Below are 18,946 nucleotides of genomic sequence, written 5' to 3'. Positions count from 1 at the left end.
GTAACTACAGAGGGCATAGTATATTCTGTGAATGAACTTACCATGTTCATAAGTGCCCCACTATCAAACCTATTTAACCATGTTAAAAGAAGACAACTGTTTTACATGTCTGTGGTGGAGTTGACAACATGGAGCCTGCTGACGGGAGGATGACATCCTGGTACTCACCATGGACGATAAGGAGTCCATCCTCTGGGATGATTGACAGCTTCAGCTGACCTATAGGCAGAGAGCAGACAAGAAGAGATTCCTAATGATTAGGTCAAACATAGTGGTACATCCATGTGCAACTGTGTTAGCGTCCTCTAGTCTAGTCCAGAACAATATGTGTGCTTAATCGGTAGGCTTAATAGACGTAAATACATTGTATAACCTTGAGCATAAATATTTGCTTTTATGAATCTCTGGATTTCCTTTTTGCATCTCCAGGATCTGAGATAAGAATATTTCCTGTGTAGTGTGGAAGGAAGATGGAGGGGGGGGAGGGACATTGCCTTGCTGATTACACACACAGAAGAGATCTGCACTGTCATTAACACAAGTAACTCAGTGTTGTATTGTGTTCTTGACTTAAACAGGATAGGTGCTGGGAGCTGGCAGTGCCTACACCCAAAGTAAACAGAATTGGCAGAGTTTGCAATCAATCTACGGTTGCTGTGTCCTGGGGCTTTGTGTGTTAGCATATCAACCATGCTGCTATTTACCCTGTGTGATATTGACTTTGGCACTGTAGCTAAACCCTACCCACCCCCATTATTATGTAAAGATGGGATTGGACCAGCTAGGTATGACACTGGCCCAGTGTGCCTAGTGATGTTTGAGATTCCCACACTGAAGTTGGCATGGCTTTCTAGTAAGACTACTGTATTTGTCCTTGAATAACTAGCTGGAAACACTGTTTAAGCATGTGGTGGGTCACTAGAAGGGAGGTTAAGTGGGTCAGAATCTCAAAACGTTGAGAACTATGGGCTGGGGAGCGTTGAGGAAACTAAGGTAAAGCACGGTCATGGAAGGGGAGAAGGAGGTATTTCCAAGACAGGGGTAAGTACCAGGACAGGGAGGGGATAGAAGGAGTGCAGTTTACCAGGACAGAGAGCAACTGTAGCTTTTTAGAAATGAAGGGCACAGCCTGAGAGACAGGGAGTGAATTAATAGAGCTTGGCAGACGAGGGAGCATTGAGCTCGGTGCATTACACCCCACAGACCCCGATGCTACACTGCTTTACACAGAGAGGGCACACACGCACATACACACAGACACACAGACACACACATACAAATCACATAACAGTGTTTTATAACACCTTGAGGAATCTTATTTACACCAAACCCTGTTTTGGCTTTGTGCACCTGCAAATCAAATATCACTTATTGTTCTTTATTTCTGAACAGTGCCTGCTTTAAATGCTGAATAGTACACAGCCCATTAGAGGGCTTGAAATAATTCAGCTGAAGGTGAGAAAGCAGTAAACCTAAACACATTAGCTTTAAAGATCAACAACAGGTGGTGAAAGTCCTAATGCTTGAATGAGGTTAGCTAAGGAGCTGCTAAGTGAGGTTTGGACAGAATGGAGGAAACACCAGCTGGCTATAACAACAGAATGAGATTTAAATGATCTCAAATAGACCCAGTAGTCAACCAGGTGATTGTTGTGTAAGAAAACATATTAAAGAAGCCTTAACTGGCTCAATCAAACTGAGTCACCTATTCCCAAAACAGACAATGGGAGTTCCAGGCAATGGGAGTTCCAGGCAATGGGAGTTCCAGGCAATGGGAGTTCCAGCACACCACAAGATGGCATTACTCTCAATGCCATCACGGGGCCAATCAATGACTAATCAGAAATTACAAGGATTCACATACCGTATACTTTCATTTAATCTCATGAGCTGTTACGAAGTCTGTAGGAATTCCCTGGTTGAAACAGGTTAAACAGTAAAAGGAAATAAAGAGAGGAGTTCAATGCTTAGCCAACTGTATGTGCATGCCTGGGGTAGTAGGAGTAATGCCATCTCCTGCGCTGTCTGTGTCCGTGGCAGCAGTGTGGAGCTACTGGAGCGTTGTTCAATAGCCTGCCATGATGTTAGGGTGGTGGGAGGTCAGAGGGAAAGACCCAGTGTCTGGCGCCAACCAGTCCAGAGAGGAGAACTGTGCTCGGGGCAGAGATAACGGGAGAGACTGGAGACAATGGGAACGCATCTGATGCACCTGTCACTGGCATGCCAGTCTCCATAGTGAAGGACTGAAACTGGTAGAGGGTAGGAGACAGGAAGAGACGGGGAGACACAGAACGACACTGGAACTGGGAGACATTGAGAGAGACTGGGAGAGAAGTTGAGAGACAGAAGGGGAGACTAGGAGAGACTGTGACAGAAATAAAAATGGGTCAGACTAGGAAAGCCTGACAACAATGGGCATCTATCCTTTTGGCATACCAGCTCCCAGCTCATGTCACACAGAGCAGAACCCAGCCACAGTACCAGAGCCAGGATAGAGGACAAAGAGAGTTCAGAGACAACAATGGCTTGGACAACACTACAGAGTTTCAACTTTATTCAATCAAACAATCAATCAAATGTATTTATAAACCTCTTTTTACATCAGCAGATGTCACAAAGTGCTTATACAGAAACCTAGAGGGCAATTGGTGTTGCAGCGAAGGTGAATAAAACACTGAACATATAACATCCACATGGGTCACAATGCACAGTTACACTAAATACAATGAGCTAGTACATCATGTCATAGGGTCGACAGCCTTCAATATAAATATACTCAGTCAGCCTACTAGTGATCAGCATTAGCAGCAGCACAAAAGTATAGCAAGCCAAAGTTGCCTAATACAGTGCCTTGCGAAAGTATTCGGCCCCCTTGAACTTTGCGACCTTTTGCCACATTTCAGGCTTCAAACATAAAGATATAAAACTGTATTTTTTTGTGAAGAATCAACAACAAGTGGGATACAATCATGAAGTGGAATGACATTTATGGGATATTTCAAACTTTTTTAACAAATCAAAACCTGAAAAATTGGGCGTGCAAAATTATTCAGCCCCTTTACTTTCAGTGCAGCAAACTCTCTCCAGAAGTTCAGTGAGGATCTCTGAATGATCCAATGTTGACCTAAATGACTAATGATGATAAATACAATCCACCTGTGTGTAATCAAGTATCCGTATAAATGCACCTGCACTGTGATAGTCTCAGAGGTCCGTTAAAAGCGCAGAGAGCATCATGAAGAACAAGGAACACACCAGGCAGGTCCGAGATACTGTTGTGAAGAAGTTTAAAGCCGGATTTGGATACAAAAAGATTTACCAAGCTTTAAACATCCCAAGAAGCACTGTGCAAGCGATAATATTGAAATGGAAGGAGTATCAGACCACTGCAAATCTACCAAGACCTGGCCGTCCCTCTAAACTTTCAGCTCATACAAGGAGAAGACTGATCAGAGATGCAGCCAAGAGGCCCATGATCACTCTGGATGAACTGCAGAGATCTACAGCTGAGGTGGGAGACTCTGTCCATAGGACAACAATCAGTCGTATATTGCACAAATCTGGCCTTTATGGAAGAGTGGCAAGAAGAAAGCCATTTCTTAAAGATATCCATAAAAAGTGTTGTTTAAAGTTTGCCACAAGCCACCTGGGAGACACACCAAACATGTGGAAGAAGGTGCTCTGGTCAGATGAAACCAAAATTGAACTTTTTGGCAACAATGCAAAACGTAATGTTTGGCGTAAAAGCAACACAGCTGAACACACCATCCCCACTGTCAAACATGGTGGTGGCAGCATCATGGTTTGGGCCTGCTTTTCTTCAGCAGGGACAGGGAAGATGGTTAAAATTGATGGGAAGATGGATGGAGCCAAATACAGGACCATTCTGGAAGAAAACCTGATGGAGTCTGCAAAAGACCTGAGACTGGGACGGAGATTTGTCTTCCAACAAGACAATGATCCAAAACATAAAGCAAAATCTACAATGGAATGATTCAAAAATAAACATATCCAGGTGTTAGAATGGCCAAGTCAAAGTCCAGACCTGAATCCAATCGAGAATCTGTGGAAAGAACTGAAAACTGCTGTTCACAAATGCTCTCCATCCAACCTCACTGAGCTCGAGCTGTTTTGCAAGGAGGAATGGGAAAAAAATTCAGTCTCTCGATGTGCAAAACTGATAGAGACATACCCCAAGCGACTTACAGCTGTAATCGCAGCAAAAGGTGGCGCTACAAAGTATTAACTTAAGGGGGCTGAATAATTTTGCACGCCCAATTTTTCAGTTTTTGATTTGTTAAAAAAGTTTGAAATATCCAATAAATGTCGTTCCACTTCATGATTGTGTCCCACTTGTTGTTGATTCTTCACAAAAAAATACAGTTTTATATCTTTATGTTTGAAGCCTGAAATATGGCAAAAGGTCGCAAAGTTCAAGGGGGCCGAATACTTTCGCAAGGCACTGTAAGTAAGGTGCTCTGTGCATTCTTAGAATGTCTAGTCGACAAAATATCAACAATGTGCTGACAAAACATCTTCAACGTCATCATCTTCCTCTTCAACAACATATTACCATCGTCATCCCCAGCCGGCGCAGAGTTCTTCTTTGTGGAGAATAAGGACAAAACCCTGCATCTCTGCATCGACTACTGAGGTCTCAGCGACATCACAGTGAAGAAACGCAACCCGCTACCTCACATCTCCTCGGCCTTCGAGCTGCTCCAGGGGGGCACCGTGTTCTCCAAGCTGGACCTACCGAACACCTACCACCTGGTGCGCAACATATTAAACCGGTTCGTCTTCGTCTACCTCGATGACATCCTCTTCTTCTCCCACTCCACCCAAGAACATGTGCTCCACGTCCGACAGGTTCTGCAAAGAACCCATTACTCCTGCCAATAATCGACCAATTAGTCTACTCCCTACACTCAGTAAGATATTGGAGGGTATTGTGAGTAGACAAATGTGGGAGTACATGGAAAATAATGATCTGATTACAGCCAATCAGCATGCTTATCGCAGAAACCATTCCACTACCACTGCATTGGTTGACATGACTGACCAGTGGCTCAATGCTATGGATAATGGCAAATTAGTAGGTGTACTATTTTTAGATTTCAGTGCAGCATTTGATTTAGTGGATCATGAAATAATTTTGACAAAATGAATGCATTATGGTTGTTAGGAGGTAGCATTGAATTTGTACAGTCATATCTAACTGACAGGAAACAGTCCACCTATATCAATGGTACATTTTCTTCCCCTAATGTGTTAAACTGTGGAATACCTCAGGGCACTTACACGGTTTGTGCACAAAACAAGACTCCTCAGCAAGCTCCGGCTGGTCTCCTCCAACCTCTGCCTGTCCCTCACCATCCCTGATCTCACATTTCCCTGGTCTTTGTCACGGGTCTCCCCTGTCTGATGGCAACACCGCCATCGTGACTGTGGTGGATCGGTTTTCCAAAGCCACCTACTTAATTCCTCTCCCCAAACTACCCTCTGCCAAAGAGACTGCCCAGCTCATGGTGCAGCACGTCTTCCGGATCCATGGACTACCAGTTGACATGGTCTCTGACCGGGGCCCTCAGTTCTCGTCCCGGTTCTGGAAGGCATTCTTCACCCTCATTGGGTTGTCGGCCAGCCTGTCCTCCGGGTTACACCCCCAGTCCAATGGCCAGTCGGAGCCAGCCAACCAAGACCTAGAGACTACCTTGCGCTGCCTGGTCTCAGCCAACACCACCTGGAGCCAGCAGCTTGTGTGAGTCGAATACGGTTGCAACATCCTTCCCTGCTCTGCCACAGGCCTTTCACCTTTTGAGTGTTCCCTGAGGTATCAGCCCCCTCTCTTCCTTGAGCAGGAAGAAGAGGTCGGCATACCTTCTGCCCAGATGTTTGTCCTCCGCTGTCTGCCCTCCTCAAGACCACCTCTAAGTATCGAAGACAAGCGGCTCGCCACCGGACCCCGGCTCCCCGGTATCATCTCGAGAAGAAGGTATGGCTGTCCACCTGGGATCGGCCCCTCTGGGTGGAATCCTGCAAACTCTCCCCCCGGTTTATCGGCCCGTTTCCCATCTCCAAAATCATTAGCCCGCTGCTGTTCATCTGCTGTTGCCCTGTACCCTTCGTACACATCCTACCTTTCATGTGTCCAGAGTTAAACCCATGTCTCACAGGCCTTTGTCTCCTGTTTCCAGTATACCCGTATTCTTGGTTTGTCTGTTGCCAGTTTGTTTTGTCCTTAAAACCTACCAGGGTTTGTTTCCCTGCTCCTGACTGTTTTCCTGCTCCTGTTTTCTAGTCCTTCCCGGTTTTGACCATTCTGCCTGCCCTGACCCTGAGACAGCCTGCCATTCTGGACCCTTTACACCCTTTCTAGATTATTGACCCCTGCCTGCCTTGACCTGTCGTTTGCCCCTATGGTTGTAATAAACTCTTGTTACTTCTACATTGTCTACATCTGGGTCTTACCTAAACGTGATAGGATGTGTCAGTTCTCGAAATGGCTGCGACAATCATCAGTGTACAGGATATAGGGCAGTGGTGAGATAGGACAGACCTGAAGTCAGCCTGTTGATGGTGACTTTAAAATGATATGGCTCCCTTTCTATTTGGGGATGAAAGTTAGAGTATCAACTGTGCCATAATCATGTTAAATTAATCAAATTAAGTATGGCTAATACTTTGGCAAGTCAAGGGACACTTGGAAATATATGTTCAATTAAACTTAGTGGCATAAAGACTATGCAGTATAAATAAAAAGCTGTAAAAAGCAGTCACACATGGGCGTATGGAGCAAGAGACGCCAACCCTGGTCCTGGAGACCTATAGAGTGCATGAGTCTGAATACACACTGTAGATCTCCAGGACCAAAGTTGTTGACCACTACACTATATACAGTATACAGTACACTACACATCAAAGCACCCAACCACCCACCTACCAACTATACAGGACATCTTATGCATCATCGGTCAAAGACAACGCCAACACAATGGCCTCAGCAGGCGGCATCTTGCTGTCTCCTGTCAGACAGGCCAGTGAAGGCTACAGGAGACAGCCAGTGAACCGCTGCTAATGAGACCTTGTACCCTGGTAACCAGCGGGAGACTGAGCCAAGTCCAACGTTGTTTCATTAACTGAACCCTGTCAGAAATCTTATCTCTCTTTCTGTCTCTTTCTCTTTAAGCTCTGAATCCCTCCACTGCTTATTTGTCTATTTACAGTTTGAAGGCAGAGAGGAGGCATTTCAAAGAAATTCAATCAGAGACCGAAGCGTTTCATTATCAAACACACTGCATCAATAGGACAGCTGGATAAATGATTAGGCGATTGAGAAAGTACAGATCACACCGCTTTTCATGTTACCTCACCACTCTGGGCTGACTGGGTAACTGTAGCAAACTTGCAAGAGCTTTTAAAAAAATATATTGCTTATCTGAAATGGAGAGAAAATGGAACGAAAGACTGATTATAGGAATAAAAAGCTCTCAATGACTCAACAATGTATTTTAGTTGCTAGCAGAGAGAGAGAGAGAGAGAGAGAGAGAGAGAGAGAGAGAGAGAGAGAGAGAGAGAGAGAAGATTTGATGGATTGGAAATTATTTTCCCACCGTAGCAACTGGCTTTTTGTGGTTTTATGCTAAACAGTACTACTCAATTCCTAATTTTATGATTGGATCCCCACACCGCCAATTATGCTTGGTTTGGCCCTCATCCTCGAGGCCGTGGTTTGAGAAGTGAAAATAGTTGTGCAGGGCTTGTAAAGAGAACAGAGCAATAGTTCCTCTCTCTCTCCACTCTCTTCTTAACAAACCCCTAATTCTGTGTGCTAACTGGTAACAAATAAAAAAGTACAGTCACATTTAACATGGTAGATTCATAAGCACAAATACGAATTATATAGAGCAGGATATTTTTCAAGGTTTCTATTGCGAAGTGGTGGGAGTGAAAAACGAGTGATAATTTGCAATGGCTATATTTGGCTCAATTTTGTTGGTTCAAAGACGACAATAGTAGTATTATAAACTTTGAAACAACTGGTTTGAGGTAGGCTTCACTAGAGAACTAGAGAAAAGAGAAAAGAAAAGAGAAAAGCTGTTTCTCCGAACCTCAGGCAGTATAGGCTCAAGCATGCCAGTCAGAGGCAGCCTGTCTGTCTCCTTATTTATGTTTAGAAAACAAATATGAAAACCAAAATTATGGGGGGGAGCACTCATCATGTTTATGCACCCTAATAATCACCCTAAGAATACTTCCAGAACCAACTTTATATGTTGGTGCCTACCCTAGTATTTGTGAAATGTGCCTACCCTAGTATTTGTGAAATGTGCCTACCCTAGTATTTATGAAATGTGCCTACCCTAGTATTTATGAAATGTGCCTACCCTAGTATTTGTGAAATGTGTCTACCCTAGTATTTATGAAATGTGCCTACCCTAGTATTTGTGAAATGTGCCTACCCTAGTATTTATGAAATGTGCCTGCCCTAGTATTTGTGAAATGTGCCTACCCTAGTATTTATGAAATGTGCCTACCCTAGTATTTATGAAATGTGGCTACTCTAGTATTTATGAAATGTGCCTACCCTAGTAATTATTAAATGTGCCTACCCTAGTATTTATGAAATGTGCCTACCCTAGTATTTATGAAATGTGCCTACCCCAGTATTTGTGAAATGTGCCTACCCTAGTATTTATGAAATGTGCCTACCCTAGTATTTATGAAATGTGCCTACTCTAGTATTTATGAAATGTGTCTACTCTAGTATTTGTGAAATGTGCCTACCCTAGTATTTATGAAATGTGCCTACTCTAGTAGTTGTGAAATGTGCCTACCCTAGTATTTATGAAATGTGCCTACCCTAGTATTTATGAAATGTGCCTACCCTAGTATTTGTGAAATGTGCCTACCCTAGTATTTATGAAATGTGCCTACCCTAGTATTTGTGAAATGTGCCTACCCTAGTATTTATGAAATGTGCCTACCCTAGTATTTATGAAATGTGCCTACCCTAGTATTTGTGAAATGTGCCTACCCTAGTATTTGTGAAATGTGCCTACCCTAGTATTTGTGAAATGTGCCTACCCTAGTATTTATGAAATGTGCCTACCCTAGTGTTTGTGAAATGTGCCTACCCTAGTATTTATGAAATGTGCCTACCCTAGTATTTGTGAAATGTGCCTACCCTAGTATTTATGAAATGTGCCTACCCTAGTATTTATGAAATGTGGCTACTCTAGTATTTATGAAATGTGCCTACCCTAGTAATTATTAAATGTGCCTACCCTAGTATTTATGAAATGTGCCTACCCTAGTATTTATGAAATGTGCCTACCCCAGTATTTGTGAAATGTGCCTACCCTAGTATTTATGAAATGTGCCTACCCTAGTATTTATGAAATGTGCCTACTCTAGTATTTATGAAATGCGCCTACCCTAGTATTTATGAAATGTGTCTACTCTAGTATTTGTGAAATGTGCCTACCCTAGTATTTATGAAATGTGCCTACTCTAGTAGTTGTGAAATGTGCCTACCCTAGTATTTATGAAATGTGCCTACCCTAGTATTTGTGAAATGTGTCTACCCTAGTATTTATGAAATGTGCCTACCCTAGTATTTGTGAAATGTGCCTACCCTAGTATTTATGAAATGTGCCTACCCTAGTATTTGTGAAATGTGCCTACCCTAGTATTTATGAAATGTGCCTACCCTAGTATTTATGAAATGTGGCTACTCTAGTATTTATGAAATGTGCCTACCCTAGTAATTATTAAATGTGCCTACCCTAGTATTTATGAAATGTGCCTACCCTAGTATTTGTGAAATGTGCCTACCCTAGTATTTGTGAAATGTGCCTACCCTAGTATTTATGAAATGTGCCTACCCTAGTATTTATGAAATGTGCCTACCCTAGTATTTGTGAAATGTGTCTACCCTAGTATTTATGAAATGTGCCTACCCTAGTATTTGTGAAATGTGCCTACCCTAGTATTTATGAAATGTGCCTACCCTAGTATTTGTGAAATGTGCCTACCCTAGTATTTATGAAATGTGCCTACCCTAGTATTTATGAAATGTGGCTACTCTAGTATTTATGAAATGTGCCTACCCTAGTAATTATTAAATGTGCCTACCCTAGTATTTATGAAATGTGCCTACCCTAGTATTTATGAAATGTGCCTACCCCAGTATTTGTGAAATGTGCCTACCCTAGTATTTATGAAATGTGCCTACCCTAGTATTTATGAAATGTGCCTACTCTAGTATTTATGAAATGTGTCTACTCTAGTATTTGTGAAATGTGCCTACCCTAGTATTTATGAAATGTGCCTACTCTAGTAGTTGTGAAATGTGCCTACCCTAGTATTTATGAAATGTGCCTACCCTAGTATTTATGAAATGTGCCTACCCTAGTATTTGTGAAATGTGCCTACCCTAGTATTTATGAAATGTGCCTACCCTAGTATTTATGAAATGTGCCTACCCTAGTATTTGTGAAATGTGCCTACCCTAGTATTTGTGAAATGTGCCTACCCTAGTATTATGAAATGTGCCTACCCTAGTATTTGTGAAATGTGCCTACCCTAGTATTTGTGAAATGTGCCTACCCTAGTATTTATGAAATGTGCCTACCCTAGTATTTGTGAAATGTGCCTACACTTGTATTTATGAAATGTGCCTACCCTAGTATTTGTGAAATGTGCCTACCCTAGTTTTATGAAATGTGCCTACCCTAGTATTTGTGAAATGTGCCTACCCTAGTATTTATGAAATGTGCCTACCCTAGTATTTATGAAATGTGCCTACCCTAGTATTTGTGAAATGTGCCTACCCTAGTATTTGTGAAATGTGCCTACCCTAGTATTTATGAAATGTGCCTACCCTAGTATTTATGAAATTTGCCTACCCTACTATTTATGAAATGTGCCTACCCTAGTATTTTTGAAATGTGCCTACCCTAGTATTTATGAAATGTGCCTACCCTAGTATTTGTGAAATGTGCCTACCCTAGTATTTATGAAATGTGTCTACCCTAGTATTTATGAAATGTGCCTACCCTAGTATTTATGAAATGTGCCTACCCTAGTATTTATGAAATGTGCCTACCCTAGTATTTGTGAAATGTGCCTACCCTAGTATTTATGAAATGTGCCTACCCTAGTATTTGTGAAATGTGTCTACCCTAGTATTTATGAAATGTGCCTACCCTAGTATTTATGAAATGTGCCTTCCCTAGTATTTGTGAAATGTGCCTACCCTAGTATTTGTGAAATGTGCCTACCCTAGTATTTATGAAATGTGCCTACCCTAGTATTTATGAAATTTGCCTACCCTACTATTTATGAAATGTGCCTACCCTAGTATTTTTTAAATGTGCCTACCCTAGTATTTATGAAATGTGCCTACCCTAGTATTTGTGAAATGTGCCTACCCTTGTATTTATGAAATGTGCCTACCCTAGTATTTGTGAAATGTGCCTACCCTAGTTTTATGAAATGTGCCTACCCTAGTATTTGTGAAATGTGCCTACCCTAGTATTTATGAAATGTGCCTACCCTAGTATTTATGAAATTTGCCTACCCTAGTATTTATGAAATGTGCCTACCCTAGTATTTTTGAAATGTGCCTACCCTAGTATTTATGAAATGTGCCTACCCTAGTATTTGTGAAATGTGCCTACCCTAGTATTTATGAAATGTGTCTACCCTAGTATTTATGAAATGTGCCTACCCTAGTATTTATGAAATGTGCCTACCCTAGTATTTATGAAATGTGCCTACCCTAGTATTTATGAAATGTGCCTACCCTAGTATTTGTGAAATGTGTCTACCCTAGTATTTATGAAATGTGCCTACCCTAGTATTTATGAAATGTGCCTTCCCTAGTATTTGTGAAATGTGCCTACCCTAGTATTTGTGAAATGTGCCTACCCTAGTATTTATGAAATGTGCCTACCCTAGTATTTATGAAATTTGCCTACCCTACTATTTATGAAATGTGCCTACCCTAGTATTTTTTAAATGTGCCTACCCTAGTATTTATGAAATGTGCCTACCCTAGTATTTGTGAAATGTGCCTACCCTAGTATTTATGAAATGTGCCTACCCTAGTATTTATGAAATGTGTCTACCCTAGTATTTATGAAATGTGCCTACCCTAGTATTTATGAAATGTGCCTACCCTAGTATTTATGAAATGTGTCTACTCTAGTATTTGTGAAATGTGCCTACCCTAGTATTTATGAAATGTGCCTACTCTAGTAGTTGTGAAATGTGCCTACCCTAGTATTTATGAAATGTGCCTACCCTAGTATTTATGAAATGTGCCTAGCCTAGTATTTGTGAAATGTGCCTACCCTAGTATTTATGAAATGTGCCTACCCTAGTATTTATGAAATGTGCCTACCCTAGTATTTGTGAAATGTGCCTACCCTAGTATTTGTGAAATTTGCCTACCCTAGTATTTATGAAATGTGCCTACCCTAGTATTTGTGAAATGTGCCTACCCTTGTATTTATGAAATGTGCCTACCCTAGTATTTGTGAAATGTGCCTACCCTAGTATTTATGAAATGTGCCTACCCTAGTATTTATGAAATTTGCCTACCCTACTATTTATGAAATGTGCCTACCCTAGTATTTTTTAAATGTGCCTACCCTAGTATTTGTGAAATGTGCCTACCCTAGTATTTATGAAATGTGCCTACCCTAGTATTTATGAAATGTGCCTACCCTAGTATTTGTGAAATGTGCCTACCCTAGTATTTATGAAATGTGCCTACCCTAGTATTTATGAAATTTGCCTACCCTACTATTTATGAAATGTGCCTACCCTAGTATTTATGAAATGTGCCTACCCTAGTATTTGTGAAATGTGCCTACCCTAGTATTTATGAAATGTGCCTACCCTAGTATTTATGAAATGTGCCTACCCTAGTATTTGTGAAATGTGCCTACCCTAGTATTTGTGAAATGTGCCTACCCTAGTATTTATGAAATGTGCCTACCCTACTATTTATGAAATGTGCCTACCCTAGTATTTATGAAATGTGCCTACCCTAGTATTTATGAAATGTGCCTACCCTAGTATTTGTGAAATGTGCCTACCCTAGTATTTATGAAATGTGCCTACCCTAGTATTTATGAAATGTGCCTACCCTAGTATTTATGAAATGTGCCTACCCTAGTATTTATGAAATGTGCCTACCCTAGTATTTGTGAAATGTGCCTACCCTAGTATTTATGAAATGTGCCTACCCTAGTATTTGTGAAATGTGTCTACCCTAGTATTTATGAAATGTGCCTACCCTAGTATTTATGAAATGTGCCTACCCTAGTATTTGTGAAATGTGCCTACCCTAGTATTTGTGAAATGTGCCTACCCTAGTATTTATGAAATGTGCCTACCCTAGTATTTATGAAATTTGCCTACCCTACTATTTATGAAATGTGCCTACCCTAGTATTTATTAAATGTGCCTACCCTAGTATTTATGAAATGTGCCTACCCTAGTATTTGTGAAATGTGCCTACCCTAGTATTTATGAAATGTGCCTACCCTAGTATTTATGAAATGTGCCTACCCTAGTATTTATGAAATGTGCCTACCCTAGTATTTATGAAATGTGCCTACCCTAGTATTTGTGAAATGTGCCTACCCTAGTATTTATGAAATGTGCCTACCCTAGTATTTGTGAAATGTGTCTACCCTTGTATTTATGAAATGTGTCTACCCTAGTATTTATGAAATGTGCCTACCCTAGTATTTGTGAAATGTGCCTACCCTAGTATTTATGAAACGTGCCTACCCTAGTATTTATGAAATGTGCCTAGCCTAGTATTTATGAAATGTGCCTACCCTAGCATTTATGAAATGTGCCTACCCTAGTATTTATTGATAGAGATGCACAGCAGTAAGCTGGTTTATTTATTTTCTTCTTGATTTCAAAATGGAAGGGAAACCAGGTACCGGTGTTTGTGTGTACTGTATCTAGATGAGTAAAAGGTATTCTTATACCATATTCTGTGTAACATAGTAGCAGTTCATTCAATTGGGGGAGGTAAGGGGGCATGGGATGATCCCTCGTTATGAAAGAGGTCGTGACTGAACAAGTTTGAGAATCACTGATCTTGCTCATGATTAGCAAAAATACAGATGGGCATGCGTCAGCCTATTTATTAGAGCCACTGTGCTGCATCAGTTTGGCCACAGGTGATTATGTTTATTGCTAAATAACACACCAGCCTGACAATATGGACCAATATGTTGTCAGGCTCATTTTTGGAGGGGAACATTTTATTTAAATGATATGACCATTCATTCATTTTGGAGTCGAAAGTCACCAGGGCTGCGTTCAGTTAAAAAAAAATGTAATGCAACGATCAATTAAACGGAAACGGTGTTGTTCTAAAACAACCAGTTGAAAAACAGGGAGGGGTTGGGCTTCAAATATGTCACTCGTTGCTTCAAGCTAGAGGTCTTCACGGGTTACATTTTTTTTTACAGTTTTTCTCAATTGCTAAAACACAATTTCTGAAACCTTGCTCCATTTCCTGAAAACATTAAATACAAAACCTCATCGTCAAGCACTATTTACATAACCTCTGACTCCTCTCGCAAAATGAAACATTAGTCTCAAAACAGTTTTACTTGTGTTCAAAATCAAACACTGCCCTCAAAATCATAAACAAAGTGATCAAAATGATATACACTCTCAAGCAGTCAGTAAACAATACACCGAAAAATAGAAAACACATTGTTCAAAACGTACAATTCTCAGGAGAAGTTCATTTTTAATCTAAAAAAATATTCATATTTTTTCGTCATTGTCTTTTGATGAACGAAAACATGTTCTATCATAGTAGCTCAGAATTGATCAGAAATTACTACTCTGCTTTGCTCTTTGCTATTTTGTTTTCTGTTCCTCCTCCTTGTACCCCTATTTTTACAGTACTGTACCCTGCATCTCACAAACTTGTCCTTTGTCTCTGTGATACTGTAATTCTTGTTCTTTGTTGATTTGAACCTGCAACCAGTCAAAATCTATTGAGCAGTCAGTACTGTTAATAAATGGAAAGCACAATGTTCAGGGCCATACAATTTATCCATTGTACAGTATACAGCCTACAATGCACTGTACTTCAGTATCCATTCTCAGACTTTCTCCTTCCCACCTTCAACAACCTGTTTGCTCTCTGAACTGGCTTATATTGGTTGTGTCGCATCATTTGAAACCGGTTAAATCAATTGTGAGTGGTTGTGTTCAATCAATGACATGTGTTCTCTATTTGTATTTGATTGTTGCCACTTGTGTTTACCGGTATGGATGACATGTGCATTAGAGTGCAGAATGTGTTTTGAGAATGAGAATGTGTTTAGAGTTTTGCTGAAAAGTCTAAGTGAGATCTGCAAATTGTGTTTTACCATGTGAAATGGTTTAATGTATTGACAACAGACTGCATAATAAGCTAAATGAGTCCAGGCAACTGAGAACTTTGTTCAGCCAATGGGTTTTAGTGTTTTAGCAATTGAGAAAAACTGTAAACTGAGACCGGTTCCAAATGGATCCGAGGACAGTCAGACCCATTCCGAAAAGGCCCGTGGAAAAACAGACCCGTGCCAGTTTGGATCCGAGAGACCCAGATTCAAAAGAAGAAAGAAAAAGTAACCTTTGACTGGGTGCTGCCAGCACCATCAATAAACAAGTGATATTGGCCAAATTATCCACAGTTACTTGTCCTTAAAATCGACCTATGACAAATGGCAAAAAAACTATTTGTTGTGTTTGGATGTGTCGCATATCAAAACTTTATAGTCTATTGTTTTATTGGTTTTTCCTAAAACAATAAATGTCCACCTCACGGTTCAGCTGTTGGAGATTAGGGCACAAATGTATCAGGGCATTGTATGCATATAGGCCTATAGGACTAGGCTGCCACTGTATGATATTAATCATGTCGTGACGTGACTATCATTAATGTGATGACTGCTATTTATCGAATACGTAATATAGAATACGTAAACACACACAGTATAGGTTATTGATTACATACATAATACAATGAAAACAGGTCCCTAGTGGACTAACAAAATATACATTATTTTCCCATATTCCATCTCTCATCATTCCCAACATTCGGATGTTGAAATACATTGTCCCAGTGTCCATTGATTGATGTTGAAGTTTTTGGCGGCAAGAGTCTCTCACTCAGTAACAAAGGGATTTTTTCCTTCTCGATACTGCAGGGCAAGAGAGAGAAAGTTTACGACTGGCTGTTAAGTCATAAAACCGGCCCAACTCCTCCCTCTTTCCTCTCTGGTGGGAGAGAGGGGCGTTCTGGCTATCTGCCAGCCATGTGCCGAGCTGATCTGGCACCTTTGATCCTCACCAAGGAGACAGAGTATTAACAATATTTTTAAAAAGAAGCTTAGGCCAAGCCCTAGAGAGACCGAGAGAAAGATAGAGATATGCTGGTGCCATGTTCCCGACACTGACATTTCTTTATCCTTATCAGAAAGGCTACTACTGCTATATAGATATTGGCGTACAGAAGGAGGATCGTTCGGAAATTTCCAATCAGAATATTTTTTATAAAAATAAGCATTATATTGTTAGATTGAAGGAGTAGCTCTGGTAGGCCTAAAACATTATTTTTCATCTCATGTTCAACTGTCAGTCAGCACCGGTGCACACGGCCTTCTTAGGCCTACAGTAGCTAAGCCAAATAATAGCCATACCACACCATACCTTCACAAATGTTTCACAACTTTATTGTTGTAATGTCAAATGTAAGTCAAGTAATACAAATAGGTTATTATATTGTGCCATTAAATTAAGTTTTGCATCTCACCCTCTTAGTGTTTTCCTTTTCAGGGTTTGAGTGCGAGTAGATATAGGCCTACCAGTATGCTATTGTATTGCGGCAAACACAACATTACAGTTGGACTTTAATTTAGCAAAAGAAAATGGCTGAACAGAATGAAACAAAACACTTATTTAAAGAGTTGGTTTAAACCTTCACAAAAGTTTTGAACAGGCTTGGCCAATATTGCAGCAATTACCAACAAGGCGAGTGCCTACCGTAGGCATCCCCAAAAATTCAATGACAGTTCAAACTTAATTTAGCCAATGAAAATGTTACAACAAAATGAAAGAAAATACTTTTTGCGCTGGTTTAGATTCTTAAATAGGCCTACCATAATAATAATAATAATGATATACAATAATAATAATGATAAAACAAATGGTAATAAATACAAATATTAATAAATTCAAGTTTGAACATTTCATCAAGCCTGAATAGCGAGTTGCACACACACAGTCTGCCAACATTCTTCTCATCTTTGTCCACAACAATATTACAACTTGTCCCAACGGAGGACATTACCCTTGTTGGCTTCTTTTCACTGGGCTATACTTTTTCTCATCTAACTTTTGTTTTACTTCAATGAAAAAGGCCTTCCGGACCCGCTCAGGTCCCGGGACGGATCTCGTAATTCAGGGTCTGATGGACCCGTGAAGACCTCTACTTCAAGCCACACTCCGTCACACCCACCAAACAGAGAAAACATAGGTAATCTAAAAGTCTGTTCAAGAACGATTTTGGGGGGAAACGTGACGTTCAGTACAAGCCGGTACACAACGTAGCAAATGGTCAATTTAATTAAGCACAACCCAGAACTGACATAGTCGTTCTACAAACAAATTTCCAACCATGTTTACTTTCTGAACTGTTAGAGTTATACCAACAGTTTAAAGTAATACAGAAATGATTGGTATTTCAGTTGTGGTTGGGATATATTGACCAAATTATCAGCAATGTTTGGGATGTATTTTTCCTTCAAAATTCACCAGAAACAACCCTTTCACAAACAGTTTGTTTTTTTAAATGTCACAGGAAGGAATTCCCCCGGACCTCCCTAGAAGTGTGTTGACCCCCGGAACCCATTGACCCCCCAAAGTTACGCCCTTGAGCTAAGAATCCAAACCTCAGTTAGCATGCACGAATAGAGTCATGTGAAAGACTTATCACCCTCTACACATTACATTTTTCTCTATAAAGTGAAATATTCATGCAGCTTTGAGAATCAAAGCAACAGCTTTCATTTAAATGAAATCAACTAGCAGAGTCGTTTTGGGGTGGGTGGGAGAGGGTAGGATATAGGCAGAGGAGAAATAGAGGGGTGGGAGTGATGAAAAAGGAAAGAGAGAAAAACATGTTTTAAATGAGAAGGATCAGGGTTATGAGACATCCCAGTTCCCTTTTCGGAACAGTGGACAATAACCATTGCATCACACTTACATAAGAAATTAAAGCATAACTGAGAGAAAAGTCTTCCACGGGAGAAGTGAAAGAAGCCATCTGTACTTCACTTGCACAAATTCATAGAGCTCAGTATTTACACTATCATCTTCCATCTAGCCTCCTGTCAACTGTTTTACTCACAAAGATACCCGGCCGCAAACTCCAATAAGATGACAGACTAAACGCCGAAAACACTATCTAAGGCTGAAAGCCTCCTCTCTGCCTACTTCTCTCCATTTTGACATCACCCAGTATTCTCTCTCTCTCCCCTAACAGCTGCTTACATAATTTACATACCATATTCTTCTCTCTTTGCTTGTCACAGAGAAGCAGCACCAGCAGTACCTACAGCTCAGAGCACAAAGTTTCCCAGTGGTAGCCTGACAGTGCTGTCGTCACAATCAGCCCTAAAGTGCCTCTCTCAGCAAAGGACCTCAGCTAAGGGAAGGGAAAATGTATGTCGGCCTATGTAGCCAATTTCCTAATAGGTGGCTCTCAGAGGGGAAATCAGTGAATGGAGACTTAAGTGGCTCTTAATCCAGAGTGGCCGTTCAAGATCTGTCAAGTTCAATCGTGGTACCAAGCACACTGGGGCTTCCTGTTCTGGTTGGGTTCCGGCTGGCACAAGTGTGTGTGATT

General features: G+C 40.7%; 1 protein-coding gene across 1 annotated transcript in view; it reads right to left on the bottom strand.

The window, feature by feature from the left end:
• The window catches only part of LOC139387870 (regulator of G-protein signaling 3-like), a 239,518-nt gene that overhangs the window by 217,744 nt on the left and 2,828 nt on the right, over positions 1 to 18,946 (bottom strand). Inside the window, exon 2 of the mRNA XM_071134175.1 lies at positions 169 to 219. Coding sequence (XP_070990276.1) covers positions 169 to 219 — 51 coding nt within the window. The remainder of the gene's footprint in view (positions 1 to 168; positions 220 to 18,946) is intronic.

The sequence above is a fragment of the Oncorhynchus clarkii genome, chromosome 29, assembly GCF_045791955.1.
Source record: "Oncorhynchus clarkii lewisi isolate Uvic-CL-2024 chromosome 29, UVic_Ocla_1.0, whole genome shotgun sequence".
Lineage (NCBI taxonomy): Eukaryota > Metazoa > Chordata > Actinopteri > Salmoniformes > Salmonidae > Oncorhynchus > Oncorhynchus clarkii.
The sequence above is the reverse complement of the archived record's forward strand: the minus strand, read 5'-3'. Positions and strand labels throughout refer to the sequence as shown.